Source organism: Numenius arquata, chromosome 2 (assembly GCF_964106895.1).
Source record: "Numenius arquata chromosome 2, bNumArq3.hap1.1, whole genome shotgun sequence".
Lineage (NCBI taxonomy): Eukaryota > Metazoa > Chordata > Aves > Charadriiformes > Scolopacidae > Numenius > Numenius arquata.
Genome location: NC_133577.1, coordinates 125,487,149 through 125,507,477, shown reverse-complemented (window position 1 = coordinate 125,507,477; position 20,329 = coordinate 125,487,149). Strand labels below are relative to the sequence as shown.

At 41.6% G+C, this 20,329-nt stretch overlaps 2 protein-coding genes across 3 annotated transcripts in view; one reads left to right on the top strand and one right to left on the bottom strand.

The window, feature by feature from the left end:
- Positions 1-468: 468 nt before the first annotated feature.
- NUDT5 (nudix hydrolase 5) lies at positions 469-10,389 on the bottom strand. Of its 2 annotated transcripts, XM_074168925.1 has the most exons (9): positions 10,286-10,348; positions 6,343-6,410; positions 5,158-5,210; positions 4,340-4,447; positions 3,746-3,841; positions 2,660-2,761; positions 2,196-2,204; positions 952-1,005; positions 469-677 (listed from the first exon to the last, which is right to left on the bottom strand). In XM_074168925.1, the coding sequence occupies exons 1-9, from the start codon at positions 10,346-10,348 to the stop codon at positions 568-570; spliced, it is 663 nt and encodes a 220-aa protein (XP_074025026.1). In that variant the 3' UTR covers positions 469-567. The 2 variants fall into 2 exon arrangements, with proteins under 2 accessions (XP_074025026.1, XP_074025027.1); XM_074168926.1 differs by lacking the exon at positions 2,196-2,204 and having other exon boundaries at positions 10,286-10,389.
- Positions 10,390-14,695: 4,306 nt separating this feature from the next.
- Positions 14,696-20,329, top strand: part of CDC123 (cell division cycle 123) — a 40,311-nt gene continuing 34,677 nt past the window's right edge. Inside the window, exons 1-4 of the mRNA XM_074168126.1 lie at positions 14,696-14,787; positions 15,770-15,841; positions 17,913-17,967; positions 18,807-18,839. Of these exons, the coding sequence (XP_074024227.1) occupies positions 14,714-14,787; positions 15,770-15,841; positions 17,913-17,967; positions 18,807-18,839 (234 nt within the window). The 5' untranslated portion in view covers positions 14,696-14,713. The remainder of the gene's footprint in view (positions 14,788-15,769; positions 15,842-17,912; positions 17,968-18,806; positions 18,840-20,329) is intronic.

The window sequence follows — 20,329 nt, the reverse complement described above, 5'->3', positions numbered from 1 at the left end:
GGGAGAAGGAAGCAACATCTTCAGGTCTAAATCACAAAAGGAAGCTCCTAGTGCTGCCCGTTCCGAACCCTGCCGCTGGAACACGCCCCACGCACCCTGTCCCTCCGCAGCTCTTTCTGCTCCGGCTCTTGCCGCTCCTGCCACAGAAAGGGCCCCGCAATCGTTGAAACGCTGCTGCTTGTGAACGAGAGAAAAGCGTGCTCTTCCTGCTGGGCTCGGCTTGTTACACCACCAACTAGTGCTGCTGGAGCACCTTCCCCGCACTGACAGGTAAGCGCAACGACCGATGTAGTGAGAAATGAGCCATTCTGAAAATTAAGCAGCGTTTTTATTATGATTATTCTGTCAGGACTTGATAAGACCGAGCAGTCAGAAGAAATGTTTTTTGTCAGTTACGTAATTCCAGATAAAAATATCAGAATCATTCCTACAAATGCTTTTTTTTGGTTTTTTTTTTTGTTTTTTTTTGCTCTACAAGTAAAGCAGAGGACCTTTGTTACAAGAAGAGTTATACTTCTAAGCCATCTGAATTAGGCAGTTTTCAACTAAATTTCTCATCGTCTGGTTTTAGAACTTCATAAAAGGAACTTGGAGCGGTTTTTCTGCTGCACGCTTCAGGGCCAAGGCGTAAGTGTAGACCCTGGCATCCACTGCAATGTGCTCTTCTGCTATGAGTTCTGAAAATTAAAAAAAATAAATAAATTACGAGATGTTGTTAGAACTTCTCTACGGAAATTTAAGTCCTTTACTAAAATGAAGCATTCCAGATGAATTTTTAATGCTAACACCTAATGCTGTCGCTAACTGAGAGCTGGCCCAGGCTCTCTCAGCTTTTTGTTGGAGATAATACGGTATTTCGGGATGAGAAATGCTATGAGGAGCTACGAGGTGAGAAGCTAAAGGTTTCCTGAAGCTCACGTTGTGCATTTTAACATGTCAGAAAGCTCTTACCGTCAATCCTTTGCAGCAGGTCGTTCTTTGGAAGTGAAATGACTTCCACAAATTCTAAGAGAGAAGAAAAAAAAATTTACACACCTTAAAATTAGCGAACAGCAGAGGAAGCTGACTTCAGTGTCCGGTTTCTTACAGTTCAGAAGGGAAAACAAACTGGCTTAATGCTCATCACCACCCAAAACCTGTGAGCCTTCATGTATCGCCAAAAAGGCCAATTAAATGGGGGAAGGCAGTGACCAGGGTAATTAAAAAACAGGTTTGGCAGAAAGAGCTGGGAAAACCGGTGTAACTGACAGTTACGGGGGATAAGAATCCTGAAAAGAGACCTTCTCCCTTCTGAGTGTGGAAAATACACTGCTGAAGGGGACTTTGGGTTGGCTTATACTGGTACAGGGATGGACTGTAGATGCATTTGAAAACCGAAAGAGCACACAGACAAAAGAGTTTGTCCTTGATGAATCGGTGTTGGCGCACACCTCCCCTGTCCGTCTGAATCCGTTGTCTTTGGGGCTCGATCGACAGCTGTTGCGCATTCGGTCATTTGTATTTCCTGAGATACTGGGGCTATGGGTACAACACTTGAAGCGATAACGCCCCACGGAAATTTCCACGTCTAGGCCAAAGCCAATCATCTCATGCGTGTTTAATTAGGGTCAGGAGATTCAGAATCATAGAATCATCCAGGTTGGAAAAGACCCTTGGGATCATCGAGTCCAACCATCTACCCTACTCTACAAAGTTCTCCCCTGTACCATATCCCCCAACACCACATCTAAACGGCTCTTAAACACATCCAGGGATGGTGACTCAACCACCTCCCTGGGCAGCCTATTCCAATGCCCGACCACTCCTTCTGTGAAAAATTCTTTCCTAATGTTCAGTCTAAACCTACCCTGTTGGAGCTTGAAGCCATTCCCTCTCGTTCTGTCATTAATTACCTGTGCGAAGAGACCAGCACCAACCTCTCTACAGTGTCCTTTCAAGTAGCTGTAGAGAGTGATGAGGTCTCCCCTCAGCCTCCTCTTCCTCATACTAAACAGCCCCAGCTCCTTAACCGCTCTTCATATGATTTGTTTTCCAGGCCCTTCACCAGCTTCGTTGCCCTCCTCTGCACTCGCTCCAGCACCGAATAACCAAGCCCAAATAAAAAACCAGTTTTAACTGACATTTTCTAAGCGAAACGTGCCATGCAGAGATCACACTTGACCTTATTGTCACTCTGAGTCAGCTACGTAACGTACCTCCATCATCTGTAATTAAAACCAAAGAAGTAATAAGTTAAGGATTTTGAAATACATTTGAGTTTACAACTAAAAAGCATTTTGAGATAGGTGACTGATTGTGAGTGACACTGTAATTACCTCCAGCTCCAAGCCACAAATAAGAGGAATTTCTAGGTTCACGAGTGCTTACGGCCCTCACTGATGTTTGGCACCTAAATTTCTCATTCTGGGTGTGCCAGCACCTGACACAACATCCAGGTGTCCCCAGTGAATTTAGCAAAGAAACATGGCTCTGCTTATCTAGAGTGATCTGAAGGACGTACGGCATGTAATCAGCCAGGACAGAAGAGAGGCAGCGGTAGGAATAGTTCTTTTAAACCCAGTCTTTTGTTATTTTTAAATATTTCAAAATTTTTAAATAAATGGTACAATTTTTTGTACCGTTTGTACCAGAATTTTTAAATAAATGGTACAAAACTCACCAAGTTTTTGCTTAGGTCTTGTATTCTCGGCATCATCTCCGTTAATGGTGACGCTCACGATGTGCGTTGAGCTGTTTGACAAACCCGGGTCCAAGCAGAGAGCTGCCAACAAGGACATGTAAGCATTATTTTTCAAAAGCGGAACTCAGGGACCTTGATATTTTAACAAAAACCATCACAGAAATATATGTGATACGACAGGAGAACATATATTTGGCATATATTTGTGCTGGAAGACTTGTGAAAAGTTTGTTTTCACAAGTTCTTAAAAGTAGTATTTCTGTAAGATTCCTTGTAAGGCTTGTTTTCAGCACCAAGGTTTGCTTTCCATTCCACTGAAGATTAAACTGTAGCCTATATATATATATACACACACATCCCATATAGACTTCCTCAGCCCACTGAAGTCTAATTCTGCCCTCACCTGTCTCCATCTCCGTCCCCAGCAAACATCTGTACCCAAAAGCCCAGTCTCAACTGTAATGACATTTACTTGAAATCCTATGTAAGTTCCTCACCTTTCTGCCTACCTTCTCACATTTTATTTATTGTTCTTCTTGTGCCTCCATTTTGCTTTATGTAGGAAGCATTGGATCGGCAACAGCCACATTCCAAAGGATCTCTGGATTTACTCAAATTATTCTCTCCTTCCTTCCTTCTTTCTGGTTGGAGAACCCACGTACTGTCACCTTCCCACGGCTGACCCTCTGAGCAGAGGGTGGCCTCTGCTCAGGCTGCATCATGCAGCTGTTTTTTCTCCCTAAGTTCACGGATGTTGTTCACATTAAGTCCAGCAATTTAGACTTTTATACTAAAATGCCAAATCACAGCTTGAGTAGTTCAGTCTTGTGTAAAGTATCTTCACAGCAAAGTTTTCCCCTATAGACATCAAACTGTTGCTTTGGCCCTGTGTGTTTAACAGGAGCTCGGCAACTGACTCATCAGGGACCGAAGTCTCATTGGGATACTGCTCCCTGCTGATCTGTAGACTTTTCTGCATAGATTTTTCCTATAGTTTGGAGCATTTTAGACATTTAGAGTACCCATCAAAGACAGAATTAGTTTGGAAAGAAAAAAAAAAAAGACCTGGAGTACATTCAACGACTTCCCCCTTGTACCCGGTTTCTTCCTCCAGCTCTCGCAAGGCAGCGCTTTCCGCAGTCTCATTTTCCTCAATGAGGCCTGGGAGAGAAATATTACACCAGAACCATTTACAAGTTATCACTTACCCCCAGTACCCATCCTGAGATCTAATCCAGCTTTACAAATGAGGTGAAACATTGTGTCACTGCCCTATTTTTACAGAGGGATAAACGGAAGCGGCCCGGAAGGATTCCAGTTGCAGGATTCATCACGCTGCTGTCTTCAACTGATCATCCACAGAAGCGTGTGGCCTTCCCAGGAAATGACATTAATGTTCTCCTGAGGGAAAGGAGCCCAATGCTTCGGCTCTTACGGAAAAGAGGAGTGGAGGGAAATGCAATATTCTAACAACAGGCTACTCTCCAAAATGCCTCCAATCTGCTAAAAGGAACTATATTTATTTTGTATTCTTCACTATCAAATATTCCTATTTCTGAATAGCACACTGAGCGACAGAGCTCACCGCGATTTTCTGGCTAGAGCTACTTGATTAATCTTGACACTGAGCACATCTGAAGACACGTTTCGGTCACTTACCTGCAGGAAATTCCAAGCAATAGCCGTTAATTGGGGGCCTGAACTGTTTCACTAGGACGACGCAGTCGTAGTGCAGAGTTCTCTGTAGTACCGCTATCACTGCTACACCTACACACAGTGAGGGAAGACCAAGTACATAGAATCTTGAGTAGAGCAGAAAGTGAGTATGTAGTGCTAGATCTGGAAAGGAACCCAAGCACCATCACTCTGAGCATTAAACGTTTAGATGCCTCCTCCAGAATCCTGAACGATGAATTTAAGCTCCTTATATCGTGCGTGATGAGAGATAAAAGCCCAAAATGGGGTCTTCAAAGTACCCCAGCAAACGAGAGGCACATGTACCGAGCAAGACCAAGCCTCAGTCCACCAATACCTAGGGAAGGGGTCTCTTGCCTGCGGAGACCGTTTGAAGCCGTTTTATGGAATCCCCTCCTACACTCCTTTCATGGCTAAACCATGTCCCTCTTTTGCCCAAAGAGAAGTGTATCCATTGCCCCTACCAGCAGACCCAATTCACTGCTCTGTGAGCTGCTCTCTATCAGGGCATCCATCACGTCTTTGAAATTGCTCCGTTGTTCTAAAGCGAATACAATAATCTTGGGAAAACACCCCTACCAGCGAGGCTCTGGTTCTTCAGCACTGAAGTCAGCGTTCCATTAGCCCGCACTTGCTCAGGGGCACAGCAAGCTCTGCTGAGCTATTTGTTCTGCATCCTCATCCCTTCAGAAACAGACGGGCTCTAACTCTGCACTGCGAGTTTATCAGAAGAACTCTCACAGGAGAAAAATCAAACCAAAAAAAAGTCACCAATGCCTCACCATCAGCTGAATCGCCCTTCTTGTTGCCAGTACGCTTTACAGTTTCCCAAGTTCTGTTTAACACAGAGAAAAGAACAAATGAATGCATTAAAAGGAACAATATCCAGTTTATTTGTAAGTCGTCTTCTACCCTTGCTACTGTAATTTAAAAGCAAAATATACCATCGCACGGTGAGGCCCAGTAAGAAAGGAGGTGGCCTTAGGCAAGCCCTGGCATGTGCTGGCACTATAAAATGTCTGTAGTAGAATTTTGTTTTGCTTAATTAAAGGAAGGAGAGAGAAAGACATAAACGATTGACACAGAACAGACAAGTCTTATGAAAGCATTTCTGAAAAAGTGCAAAATAAAGCAATTTACATATTAAACATGTCAGATTTTGAAAGACAGTTTTGTAACAAGACCATGTGCATTCTATCTTCTATCTTGCGTTTGCATAAGGTTTATAGTGTAAGTCATTGTGAACTCTCAGCTCAGTCACTCAAGCAGACGAGGAGCACAACGGCAAGGAAGAGCAAAGCTTCTCTCGCAAAATAAGCAATGGGATGAGTAAAAACCAGAAATCCACCAGCAATAAAAACCCTTTCACAAAAGCTCCAATCTTTGCTATTTTTTAGAAGTATACTTCGCTGATGAACTGGGAGGCACTAGAGAAAGCAAACAGTACAGAATCTAATAGATTAAGGGGAGGGAAGTAAAGCCGTGGTGTCACATCTAGATAAATACAGCAAAACTAAAGCACGGAGAAGAACCGAATGGGTGCGATAATATACAAGAGGCCAGTAACTTGACAAGAGTATGCAAGATCCAGCACCATCAGCAGGGAAAAAAGCCCTTAATGAAGAACCAGAAAAGCCACAATGGATTCTCTGATCATCACGGTCTATTTGCAGAGTTAGAACTTCTTCTGCGCAGCCTCTTTATAAGGGACAGAAACTGCAAAGTAAACCAGGGTCCAATGTGCCCAAAGGGACTTGGGAGCCAAATTTGATCCCATGTGCTAGCACATCTGCCAGAGCAAGACTTTTTTTTTTTTCTCTGAACGGTACGAACTATAAAGGAATTGCACAATGAAGAGATCTCATCTGGTGTTGAGCAATAGGTTTGTAACGCTCACATTCTCCAGCCTGGGGGGCCCGCACAATTGGGAACATTACAGGAATCTGAAACGCCAGAGAGGCAATTACCTGGTTTTACCAAAGGGATCAGTGTAAGTTGTTTCTTCAAGCTTCAACCATTTTCTTTCTACGATTACCTAAAATAAAGAATTGTTATATACATTATAAGATCAATCTCAAAGATATTTGGGGGCTAAGGAGAGAAACAACACAACTGTTTTTGGATTCTTTTGAAGACAAAGCCTCAGCATCAGAATACATGCAGGAACGTGCAACAACATTCCTGTAGCTAATACGCAAAAAAAATACATTTACTCCAAGTTCTTGAATAGGAATAGAAATTAAGTCCTTTTCTCAACTTGACTTTTATAATCACGTTTCAATGAATTCAGTGGGATTTTATGTACTGGAAAATCCTCATCTTTTTAGAAGGATTTCACAAAGATCATGTTTCAGCTGAGAAAGAAAAAGGGGGCACTGATCTGCCCAGACTTTAGCTACGCTGGTGGTCACGAGCGCCCACTTATCAGAGAGCACGGCCTAACGCCTAAACATGCAAGACCAAAAACCAAACTATTTTGAAACTTTTCTTGCCATGATGTCAGACTGTGCCCTTGTGTAAACTGCTGTTTTCTGTAACTGCGAGCAGTGATACATACCTGCCCTTTTTAGGATTTCTGAGAGCTGCTGATTGAGTGCTTGGCATTAACATTATTACAAAATGTCTATTCTGAGCTAAATGACTTTATTTTCCCTGTAATGTTTCCTCATCTTTTACATAATTCCTTTAAAAAGGAAAAATCCCTAGGTATTAGCCCAGCAGCTTACTTCTTTTAATGTAACTTGTATTTTAAGCTTTGCTAAAGGTATAGGCAGACAAGCAGCTCGTCTCCACAATTTTGTATCAAGTTGGCCATAGGTCTGACCACAGAAATCAGATGTAATCAGCAAGATTAGACAATAGGAAGTAATTTGTTCATGAGACACACTGCTGACAGCAACAGAACAAGCATAAGCAAGGGGAAAAGAGGATCTGGCAAAAAACCCACAACATTAAATTGTAGCAAAGGATGAAGTCCGAGAGGCCATTCACGTGGTTGGAGCTACAATCCTCTAGCGCAGGACAAGGAGTAAATAGGGCCTGTGTGGCCGCGGAGGTCTTGAAATTAAAAGTGAGAGACTCACCAACTAAAAAAAGAATACAGAGAAATGAAATGTACTACACAATGCAGCTATAACTAGAGTACAGAAGCACAGTACAGCATCAGCTGGAGGCAGAAGGCAAATCAGAAGTGATTCAGGTGTCCAGTAAATTATAACTGAGCTGGATGAACTCACATAATTCTTAAAATGTGTTCTTCAGAACAATTATTTGGATAGGCATTTGAAATGAAAATAGCACTCCTATGGTTGTAAACGCAGCTACATGAATTTTTCATGTAGGAGTTTTGGTGCTTATTGTGGAAAGTATAGTATTTCCACATAAGAGGAATTGGCAAAGGAGAGCTACGTGTTCCGAAATGGGCTTTCTAATGGGTTTGAGGTCACAAAACCAGAAAAGACAAGAAGGAAAGGAGAAGATGAAGTATATTATGCTGATTACAGGTACAAGAAGTAATTCCATTTGGAAGCATTCAGGTGTATTTAAAATAGCTTTGCATTCACTCCTAAATCACTGCAGAACAAAAGCACAGGAAGATCCAAAAGAGAAACAGATGAAAATCGTGTTCCCTTGGTTATTCAAGGAGAGGAATAAATATACTTCAGTTAAGTAAACACCAAACAGCCAAACGTTTTGTGTTAATGAATTTTTTTTAAATACCACAGAGAACACGAAGGACTAGATTATTGATCGCGGTCCCGCATTGCTGCAGCATTCAACAGAACTGACAGATCACATCATTACCCCTGTCATCAGGTTACCATTTGCTAAGAAGAAAGGGGGAAATGGCTGAAATCAGAACCATATCCTGGTGCCCAGGAACGCTGGAGGACAAAGAAATCCCTAGTTTGTAAGAAATTAGACATATTCAAGCTCCAAAAACACAAAATTAAAAAAAGAGAAAAAAGAAAAAAGAAGGTTTTATGTGTTTTATGTGTACAAAACAAACCACCTCACACGAAGTGTCTTATTTTTAAGTACAGCTTTTGGCCTCTACTGTCATGGAGCAATAATTAAAAAGTACTACAGGCCATGTAGCATAAATATTTACAATGGAAGTGTGTTCCACAGTCCTCTAAAGTTAAGTGAATCCCTTGCTGCTAACAGCCTACAGGGTGAGAAAAAGGAAAGTTGTCAGGTTTCCCTGGAAAAAAATGAGAATTTTGTCACCTGCCTCGTCGGATGTCCAATTAACACCTGTGGAAGCTGGCCCAGAAGTGTAACTTCGGCTTTGCTAAATCCTCTATTTAGAGCCTAAGGACACTTTGCAGGATGTGTTGCACTTACCATACTCAGTTTTAGAACGATTTATTTTTATTCCTTTATCTATTACTTTGATGGGCAAATAATATCTGCTTTTGCTTACAACAGCCTGACTGTGGGTTCTCAGAAGCAGGAAGAAGGAAGTAAGATCAGCTGCTACTTTCATGAAAGAAGCTATTCCAACATCAGACCATGTAGTTACCGAAGAGTTACAGAACCACTTTCAATATAAGGGCCACTGGCAGAGGCACGGTAAATACTCTCCCATATTAATCCCACAAAATGACTGAAAAACTAAGTAGCTTAAAATATGTAAGCTCTAGTTACAAACTTCCAATGACACCAAAGAGTAGAACATTCCAAAGGAGAAGGACTAAGAGGCACTATGGAGAAAAAAAACCAAACAAAAAAAAAAAGGATAAAATTACAACACTACCTGCAAAAACACAGGTCTTAATAGAAAACCCAAAAAGCTTACAAAAATTAACCCCTTTATTTCACTGAATTTCACTGGATTTTTTAGAGTTGGAAGGGACCATAGAGATCATCTAGTCCAACTCCCCTGCTGAAGCAGGATTGCCCAGAGCATGTCAGAGCATGTTACTCAGGACTGCATCCAGGTGGGTCTTGAAAATCTCCAAAGAAGGGGACTCCGCAACCTCCCTGGGCAGCCTGTTCCAGGGCTCTGTCACCCTCACCGTGAAGAAATTATGCTTGAGAAATATTCATAATAAAAAACCCCAAGGGGAAAAGCCATAAATATACCCCAATAATGTGAGTCTCTTCTTTTCTGAAAAAGTTTTGCACCTTGAAATTTAAAGAAATTACAAGACTATTCATTTCAAGGAAAGAACACTGGATAAAAGAAACTACATGTGTGCTATAACAGCGTTGATGTTGTTTCCAAACCTGACTTTAGCACCATTCACTTAAAAGAGAATAGAAACAATATTTAGTAGTTTAAATTAGGGTGCAAGTGCTCCTAATAAGCACCCACAAGTCACTCCAAATTCCCTCCTCAGGACCGAGTATTTTCTGATTCTGTGAAGATGTGAGCACAATATTTTTTGAAAAAATCTTACTACTTCCTTACTAATGTCTTTAGAACAGCAATTATCTAAATTCAAACTCTTTCAGAAAGCATCAAAGAAGGTACGATCCTAAATGTTAAGGCAACCCTCAGTGGTTCATCCTAAAGGAAAGGAAACAAGGCTGAGTTTCACGATCCACTCGTTTCCATAGTCTCTCGGAGGTATCAGCATTATTTCTGAACATTGAAAACAGCCTGAACAGACAATACAAGAAACATCTGCAAAATCCTAAAAAAAAAAAAAGCAGCTTAAAATAGTGCAACACTGTAGATTTCTCTCTCCCCATTGACACTTTGTACGATTATTTCAACAAAGAGAAATATCACCTATTTTAAACTCTCTGACCATCAGGAAGAAGTGTTTTGTCTATTGAATAGATTTTACAACCGTACAGCATCTACAGCATTTCTTACTCTGCACTCACAAACATTCTAACCAGTCTCAAATAACTGTTATTTAACAATTAAACATGTATCAAAACCCAAGCATGCTATACCTCTTCTTTAAGGACGAATTGTCTAGCAGTTTTTGGAACTTCTGTGGATGTCTCAGCTGCCATTTTCAGGAATGTCAGGCTTTTCCCCCTCCTGTGCAAAGTCCAGATTACTATGAAACAAAGTCAATATTTGCTTTCAGAGTAAAGTTAAAAGGTTCATTTCTGCATTCTAAATTAACAAATAAAACTTGCTGGAGAAAGTTAAGGACATGTGATGGCAAGTGCCATTCACATTTTCAGCTTCACCTGATGGTTTCAGAGTCAAACAAGTCAAAGGAGAAGCGGAAGTTTGGGTCAAATCCTTGACTTACGTAGTTGTAACAGCCCTATCAGCTGCTGAGTAGCTGTGCTGGCTGAAGACACCCTCCAAAACTATTCAAAGGGCAGACACACACGGAGACGAAACTGACCTATTTTAGTCAAATTGTTTCATTCTGATCTGTGTGAAGTGTTCTGTCAATGCAGCGTTATCACAACAGGACTACGGACTCCGCTGTGAAAGTGGAAAAAAATCTTACACTAAGAGGAGTTCGGGGGTAAAAATTACCTGCTATTGAGAAAGAACCAGAACTAGAAACTACCTCCACCTTACACACATCACAAATAAACAAGTAAATGACTCAATCCTTCCCCCAAAAAAACAAGGTCAAAAAGTCACCCATGTGTTGCAAGTCTAGGTGGCACGTGGAGTTAGCGTGACCAAAGCACGTCAGTCTCTCCTACTGGGAACGATGTGGCCAACACCGTGCGAAAGGCAACTGAACTTTTAGCGTTGATGGTCATAAACTTTCCATAAAGTCAACGGGAATCTTTCTGTTGACTTCAAATAGGATTTTAGTAAGGCTCTGTAGGGGTCTCCAGCAACGAACAGTACCAGAAGTGTGTGATCACCTTCTCTGTCATACCCAGTTTTAGCACTTTCATTTTTCACTTCACCTTTATCCTTTTATGGTAACATCTGCTGCACATTTGTGAAACATTTAAGAACATGCACCAACATGAGCTTCCTTACACATAAGATTTACATTATGTAAATTCCACAAAGTAGTTAAGAGGAATAGGTAGTACAAAGTATTTCTGCTCATCAGCAGGATTACATCTAACTTCCTCCGATAAAAATCCATAAATCCATTTCCTCAAAATGTACACAGTGCAGGCTCTTTCTTAAGTCTTAAAACAGTCTCATTGGATGAAATAGGTTACAGTGATCAATCATTCAAATTGTCTTTATGTAACAAATCCTAAAAAGGAACCCTGACTTACTAAATCCAGTTCTGTTCTTTTAAAAACATGTTACATCATCCTTTCTTCAAGCAATAAAGCTCCATCTTAAAACCACATAGGTTTACTATCCACCTTATTACTACTTGATGAAAAACTGTTCTAGAATCTCACTTATCTTCCAATTTCTATCCCCCATTAGTTCTGTTAGCCATTACCCATCTGCTCAAGCCAGCAATGTCTCAAACTCTTTTCACTTAGGATTTAAGAGCTGTGGCTGGACAATGGCATGGCATCTTGCGGTGGCTCTAAAATAGAAGCTCAGGCTTCCTACCAAACTCATGCAAAAGAAGCACAGCCCAGCCCAGCAGTTCCAAGAGGTTCCTGGTCATCCAAAGGAAACAGTAAAGGAGGTTCTGTGTGATACCCAAAGTATCCAGCTTTAAAAATATAAAACCCTCACATACCTAGTTACAATAAATTCACCTCCTATGTTTGGAAAGAATTACAGCCTTTTTGACTGACAATATAAACCTATCAAGAGCGTAGACAGTGAACCATATTCTTGTTAAACTTTGGTGGTTTTTTTTTTTTTTTTTGATCGGGCTGAATAGGCCCTCCTCTTCTGTTCTCCCCTCACAGGAAATACTGTTCCATTGATCACACTAATCCTTCTACACGAGCTTGCAAGTATCAGTGTATCTTTCTCAGACACGGATTACCGCAATTGAACCCTAAATCCCACAAGCAGCTCTCGTAACCGTTTGTACAAGGGCATTAACACTTACCTATATCAGTTACAAGTACATACTAGAACCTCATCTCACAGCAGAAGCTCTTTTCAACACAGCTTGCTCTCTTCTGCAGCGGAGAGATTCGAGGGTGGCTTGCGACTTAAAATAACAAAAAATTGCACAGCTTCAGTGGTTACAGTGATCACTAAAATCTAAAATAGGTGAAAACTAGAGACAGCTATCTCAGCTTCTGTAGTTCTCAACTCCTCCACAAGTGGGTGCAATAACTCTATGTATGAGGGACATTTTTAAAAGTTCCACCAAAGAAGTAATTTTTTCCAAATTCCGCTGACTGTACTGAAGCAAGAATTTCTGCTGTTAGAAAGTTGAAATATCTTTTGGTTAAATAAAGGCTGCAATTCTGGTATCTCACATTACTCACACTGTCAAGCGCAGCAACACCTTTTCTTCATAAAATTAGCTGCAACTGAAAATTAAACTTAACACTACAATGTTAGGCTTCTAAAGCCCTGGGTTAGGTTTCAGAATAGACCTCGTCTTGCAACCCTCAGACAGGAAAGTTCTTCCATCTCATAAAATTACCACTGCATCGTTGGAGTTTAAAAATGCAACGCAGCTCACACAGCAGCCTGGGAGCGCGACTACCCGACTTACGATTACATGAACTCTATCAATATAAATTTTTACTAGTTATCAGCACAATCTTAAGAATATGTCAAAGCTTCCACGTTTATCAGCCTTCTTAGCATGAATCAACAGAACTTGAACTATAAATTATGGAAAAAAAACCCAAAACTGTTTGGCCTGCTTCTACCTTCTCTGATGATTTTTGTGGCTAGTATCACAGGCTACTGCTGGCAAATCATGCGATTTGTTCCATTTATTTCATGTGGGGGTCACACTCAGACCTGAAAGAGGCATACCATTTATAAAAGGTGTAACTTTATTCCCGTTGCTTATTCTTTTATTGAGTGGCTTCCTCTCAAGGCAACGTCCAACCGTTCTACAGTTTCCAAAATATCCTTCCCAGGAGTTAAAATCTTAAGCCAACTGAGACCTGTGAATCAGCTTAGAGCGCTGTCAAGCTACCAGGGCTTTACATTAACCTATCCAAGTCACGATAGATGGATTAGCTTTTCTAAATTGCCTCTCAAAAGGTATTCTCTCATTCAAACTACACATCCCAGCTGACAGCAACCAGATTTAATGGAAGTTCAGCAATGATGTCCTAAGCCAAGCTCAAGATAAAACAAAATACAGGGTTTCTAATGAAGAATGTGCAAAATGGACACCTGCAGTGTTTCATGCACAATTTAACCACCAGCACACCAAGATCTGTGTCCTGAAGATAAACATCACTAAAAGCTCCTAAGTCACTTTAAACTTGTTCCCACCAGTCAGCACACTTGTATTTCACAGAACCATATGATCGTCGGGGTTGAAAGAGACCTTTAAGATCATGGAGTCCAACCATTAATCTAACACTGCGAAAACCACCACTAAACCATGTCTCTCAGCACCACATCTGCCCGTCCTTTAAGTACCTCCAGGGATGGTGATTCCACCATTTCCCCGGGCAGCCTGTTCCAATGTTTGACAACCCTTTTGGTGAATTTTTTTTTTTTTTCCTAATATCCAATCTAAACCCTCCCTGGCATAACTGTAGGTCATGACAGGGTAGTTCCCTGTCCTTCTTGAAGTGGAAATCCCAGAACTGGATGCACTACTCCAAATGTGGCCTCACCAGGGCAGAATGGAGGGGGAGGATGACCTCCCTCGACCTGCTGGCCACGCTCTTTTTAATGCACTCCAGCAGACCACTGGCTTTCTTGGCCACAAGGGCACATTGCTGCCTCATGGACAGCTTCTTGTCCACCAGGGACTCCAAGGTCCCTCTGCAGAGCTGCTTTCCAGAAGGTCAACCCCTAACCTGTACCGGTGCATGGAAATTCCACACAAGCACATGCAAAGCAAGAAAGGAAAGGCTGCTAAGCGGGGGAAAAAACACTTCCAGCTCCCCTAATGCCACCCGTGTTCTCCAGGTAACCGCCTGGAAACCTCCCCGCTCGGGCCACGCACACGTACGAGGCCAGGAGAGCGGTCCGGCAGCTGAAGGGAGCCGCTGCCGCGGGCCCGTGAGGTGAGGTCGGGGGCGGCCGGGCGGGACCGGGACCGGGACCGGGACCGGGACGGGCACCGAGCGGCGCTGAGGCGTCGGTGGCTGAGGTGAGGTACAGTGAGCTGAGGCGAGGCGGCCGCCGCGCGCACCGCTGAAGCGGGGCCGTGTGCAGCGGACAGCCGCATCCGGGTTGCGCCGCGCCGTGTGCAGCGCCGATGGCGGGCCGGCTGACACCGAGAGCTGAGGGGACTAAGGTTCCGGGCGGAGCGGGAGCTTCCGGGAGCGGTGTAGGGGGGCCGAAACGGGCCGGACCGTGTTGAGTGAGGGGGGAGGATGAAGAAGGAGCAGGTGGTGCACTGCCAGTTCTCCGTGTGGTACCCGCTCTTCAGGGCCGTTACCATCCGCAGGTGAGGGCAGCGGTGTGGGGCTGGATGTAGGCTTAGGCCGGGAAAAGCAGGGTGTGTGGAGGGGCGTAGGGGAGCTGTGTGGGGGTGTGCTGGGTGCGTTGGAAATGGGCTTGTGTTGGGTGAGATATAGGGGACCTGTGTGGGACAGAGCTGGGATGGAGGTGAGGAAGGCTTGATCAAGCTGGAGTTCCAGGAGTTGGGGGCTCCTCCCTACACCCTGAGAGGGTGTTTTGGGCAGGCCAGGCAGCCCTGCCCTCCTGGTGGGACTGAGCACCAGCTGATAGCCACATCATTGCTCTTCCCACTTGGTTGCTCAAAGACACGGAGGCTGAACCCACCGAAACCAAGTGGCTGACTTCATCTTTCTGTGTATTTCTGGGAGGTATAGCAAATTCTGCAGTTCTAAGGTGCTGCTGCACGTCATGAGATGTTTGGGAGAACTACTGGTAACTCGGGAAAGTCAAGCTCAGGATAGTTACTCTGTTGGATCAAAAAGTGCTGACATCAGACTTTTAGTAATCAAAGCATTTAATCTTTTATGGCTTCTAGTGTTTGGTGCATGCATATTTTTTGTAAGTTTAGTGATAGTCCTGCATTTTTGGAACATTTGGGTGGTATAGACATATTTTGGTTTGTATCTCAGAAGGGAAACCTTTAGTTAAAGCAACATTTTGTCTCCTTCTCGCTGGCTGGACACGCTATTTCTTTGAATGTCGTAGAGCTTTGAAGGAGTGGGGCATTTTTGTGCATTTCATGTAAAATTTTTGCCTCTTTCTCCTCTACTTCCCTGGAGGGAAAACGGGCATTGCTTTTTGGGAAGGGATGAGAGAAGAGAAAGAGAAATAGTTTTTTTCATACATACTGTTGTTGAGGTGTGTTCTATTAAAGAAAACCCACAAATTATTTTTGTTTAACTTTTGTTATTATTTTAACAAGTAACATCAATAATAAATTGTTAAGGAAATTCTCCTGTTTCTTCTAGTGTTATACTTCCCCTACCAGAGAATGTGAAAGAATATTTGCTGGATGATGGAACACTTGTGGTTTCCGGAAGGTAAAGAGTGTTTTCCCCACGCCCCGCCAGTATTAATGCTTTTTTATGTTCACAATGCTATTTTGTATACACGTATTATATTTTGCATAATGAGTTTTTAAAATTTGAGGGGTCTGGCTGCAGTAAACCTCATGCTGTATGAGCATGGGAATGGGCTGACTGTTGCTGTTAGTAAGACGACTTGCTGGTGCCTGATGCAGATCCTAAAATCCATGTAATACTTTTCATTCTAGACCAATTGGAGACAGTTCCTTCATTTTTTTCTCCACTTTTGCAAAGTCTACTAGTCTCTGGGGTGCACAGCCTGCTGGTTTGCGTTTGGTTGCTTTGGTATGGTTAGCTCCAGCTCAGAGGCTTTCCTGTCCCATGCCATTCACTTGCCTGCTGCCTTATCCAGGAGTGAAGTGACGTTACTTGAGCTTAATTCTCAATAAGATAAGCTATATGTAAAATCCTAGTAATGATTGAGTTTGACTTATCATTTGCATACATATAATCCATGCGTATGATAAGGATGAATATCCTGTATGTGTACCTATGCCAAGATTTTGGATGGAGAAGAATGAGGTGAATAGATAGGAGAAACAGTTGGTAAGAACCCAGTCCTTGTTCTTTGCTTTCTGCTTAGAATCTCACTGTATGGCTTCCTTATAAATTATAGATTATTGCATGCATACATCTTGTTAATGATCAGACTCGGAAATCAGTCCACGCTCCATCATTTCCTCACTGTTAGTTTGCATCTCACAGAGCAACCAATTATGCTGTGAGTGTAAGGGAGTTATGTCTAAATTCTCAGGAATAAATTTATATAAAATTGAAGCTGTTTAAACACCTTATAAAGATGAAAGGTCTTTTGTAACTTATTTTTTTAATAAAAGCTATCTATAAAATTGGAATTGTTTTTTAAACCATCTTGGATAAGAGGTAGTATTGTCCCCTGCTTCTGCAGAATTGTGCAACTTATTTAGCAGCAGCCACTTGTTTTTAATAAGCCTTCAGAAAAGCTGAAACTGAGGGCTTGACTTTACAGCTGTGTTATACAAACAATTTCTGCTGTTTTCAATGGAGTAGTGGACAGCTGTATAATTGACTTAAATTGTATTTTTTAAGATGTTTCCAATTTAAAATTCCTTTTGGAAACCAATTTTTCTCTGGGTTGAACTTTTAGCTAGAAGTGAATGTGATCTTGTAGTTAAGGCCAAGATTGCTTTTAATCTTCAGTCAGATATCTGACCTCTAGATCTCAAAAACTGAATTGATAGTTTAATCCCTATGGAAGTGCATTAAGGAGCTGCAGAGACTTAGCTTGTTAAGAGTTGATTTTTGGCAGGGTTGCACATTTGAACTTACCCTGTTTGCAATGCTGACTTGCTGTGAATAAATCTTTTTCAAGAGCTTGGTCTTCTCCTTTAAGACCTTCACACTTAGTTATATTGGCTAAAGAACTTCAAAAATCATCTAACATTCCAAGGCAATATTTGCAGTCAAGTGCTTTCTCCCGGATATGCTAGTGTTTGCAACAGCAGATCTCATCTGTACAGAAAAAGGAACTTTTCAGGAAGAAGATAATGACTACGTATTGACATTCTTCTTTTCTGTGTGTGGACGTTTTCTTTTCAGAACCAGAGATTCACAGGTCCATGTCTGAGACCCACATTTTATAAATTTTTACTTGGAAAAAGGAGTATGGAGGCAGAGCACAATTTAAATTGAACTTGTTTTTGTTTTTTATAAAAAGTTTGTTTAATTTGTGCTTCTGTCAGAGCACAGTAAAGTTGGAAAATGCTGATTAATAGGCTGCTGAAAAGCTTCAGTTATGGCATTTTCAGAACAGAAAGTCATCTGCTAATTTGAAAGCAGCAAAGTGTTTTGGGAAGGGCCCAAGTCTAATGCCAGGGTGTTCAGTCTTCAGTTTTCTGTACTGGCTCACTGATTTTTCTCTGCCAGGGTTTTTGAGTCTTAATCTCCTTATGAACACAACAGCTGGTAGATGCTGTGGAAATGTAATGTATATGGTCAAGTCAAACTCCAGTGTTTAATTCTTTTTCATGCTAATTTTTTGTTTTAGAGAAGATCCACCGAGTCATGCTCAGGAGAGGAGTGACGATGCAGAGGAAATACAGGTCAGTATACAGTGCAATTTAATGTCAAGTCTCTTGAGAAAAATATGAACATGTAACCTTTTCTGCATAACTTATAGGTGAGAGTACTTCACAAAAATAATAATCTCTGGTAGTTGCCTTGAAAAACTTAAAAACATTATTTATACTGTGACATTAGGGAAGGTTTAAAATGTTTGTGTTTTTAAATGGTTAAAATGGTTGTGTTTTTAAAAAAAAAAGATTTTTTTTATTGTTATTTCTTGGTAATTGCATTTGTAATAATGAGTAGGGAATGTTGAAGGATGTTGCAATTGAACTTAATGCTGTTTCATGCCCTGAAAAATTAGAAGACAGAGTATATTGGGAGGAGTTATTTCAAGAAAGAATGAAATTTTCTGAGGCCATAATAGCTTGGAAGAGTATTCTAGAAGAAAAAGGCTGGAAAATGTTGTAAGCACGAGGTGTCAGGGGGTAGAAAAAGGTGGTGAAGAAGAAATACAAGCGAAACTAATGGATCTTGGGTGTAAGGATGGAAATTCTGGAGCTAGAGACAAGCTTTAGACAGGGAAGACTGTTGAGTTCTGAAATGTCCAAGTTTGTGATATAAATCCCAATTAAAATATATAGGTATTGTCTTTTATCCGTACTTCAGAATAGTACTTCTGCTGAATATATAGTATTTTTTCTGTCTTAATTTACAACCTTAATAATTGGATTATGGTGATGTTATGCTACAGGAGCTCCAGGGCAATCATTTAATCTACATGTTGTAGGAAGCCATATGAATTCTGATGTTCTCATAAATTGTAAAGGATGTCTCAGGAAACCAGTAACCTTTGATTTGTTCTTATTTTTAACAGTGGTCGGATGATGAGAATACTACAACACTTAAGGTAAAAGCCTAACGTGGGTTTGTCAGCAGTATCCTTTCCGCAGCCTTGCGATATAAACTCGTTGCCAGTTAGAGATATCTGTTGCTGTGTTTAACATCTTTCAGACCATTCTGGAGGGATGGCAGTACACTTGTCTGTAACTTTAAAAATTCTTGCTGGCTTTATTTTATTTAACTAAAAATAAAATATTTTTCTTTATCCCCAACAATCACACCCGTGTCAGACTATAGGAAATGAACTGAAGTATGGCTCTAAATATAGCTGTCTTTCATTTTCACCACTTTGAATATCTCCCAATTACTTAATCAGACTGGATGCAGAAGAAATGAAGCCCCTGCAGCTCAATTTTCACAGCTCTTCTCTTATACCTATGATATTATTTCCTCCAAAGTACATTTCTTCTCTCATCATTTTTTTTTTTCCTTTTCCTGTCTTTATGCTGCCCTTTCACTGTGCCTTGCTTAGAGTCAGGATCATGGTGGATACAAACCAGGCTTCCATGATCGTTTTTTGAAACTTGCTGTTGCCCTATCATTGTCAGAGTTAATATGCTCGCATCGCTTGTCTGCTGTTGATACTGTTACTTCAGTCCTGTTGGCTCCCTAATGTTCAACATCGTGTTGAATTGCTCACGTTGGAATAGGTGCAGTATAAACACAGCCCTGCTTTGAGTTGTGCGTGTGCCAGCACAGAATTTATAGCCTAGATTTAAAAACTGATACATGCCAAATCTGTGCACATTAATAGTTTCAGTTCAGATATCTAAGCTTTGATAAAGTAGATGCATTAGACTGTAAATTATTCAGAACGAGGATTTTAGTAGCTATCTTATCTTCTGTGAAGCTTGTGTTAATGTTGCTAAAGAAATAATATCATACTTCTGAATCGGGCTTCACTATAGTGTACAACACAGTAAAGAAATACATAGTCAAGAGTTCTGATACCCATCAGAAGGGTATAGGCTGAGTGATTTCCGTTTAGCTAGGGAAGCGTTGTGTGCTGTGTGTGGACTGCAGCTTTACAGCTAACGCTTTACTGGGGCTGGCTGGGATGGAGTTAACTTTCAGCTTCCGTTGCACAGTGCTTGCATAGAGTCAAGACTTTCTCTTTTCCCAGTCTGCCCCACACCCCCTCCTCAGTGACTAGGTTGGGGGTAGGCAAGAGAAGGAGAGGGGACAGGGACAGGACAGCTGACCCAAATTGTCTTAAGGGATATTCCATACCATATAGAATCATAGAATCATCCAGGTTGGAAGAGACCCTTGGGATCATCGAGTCCAACCATCTACCCTACTCTACAAAGTTCTCCCCTATACCATATCCCCCAACACCACATCTAAACGGCTCTTAAACACATCCAGGGATGGTGACTCAACCACCTCCCTGGGCAGCCTATTCCAATGCCCGACCACTCTGTGAAAAATTCTTTCCTAATGTTCAGTCTAAACCTATCCTGATGGAGCTTGAAGCCGTTCCCTCTCGTTCTGTCA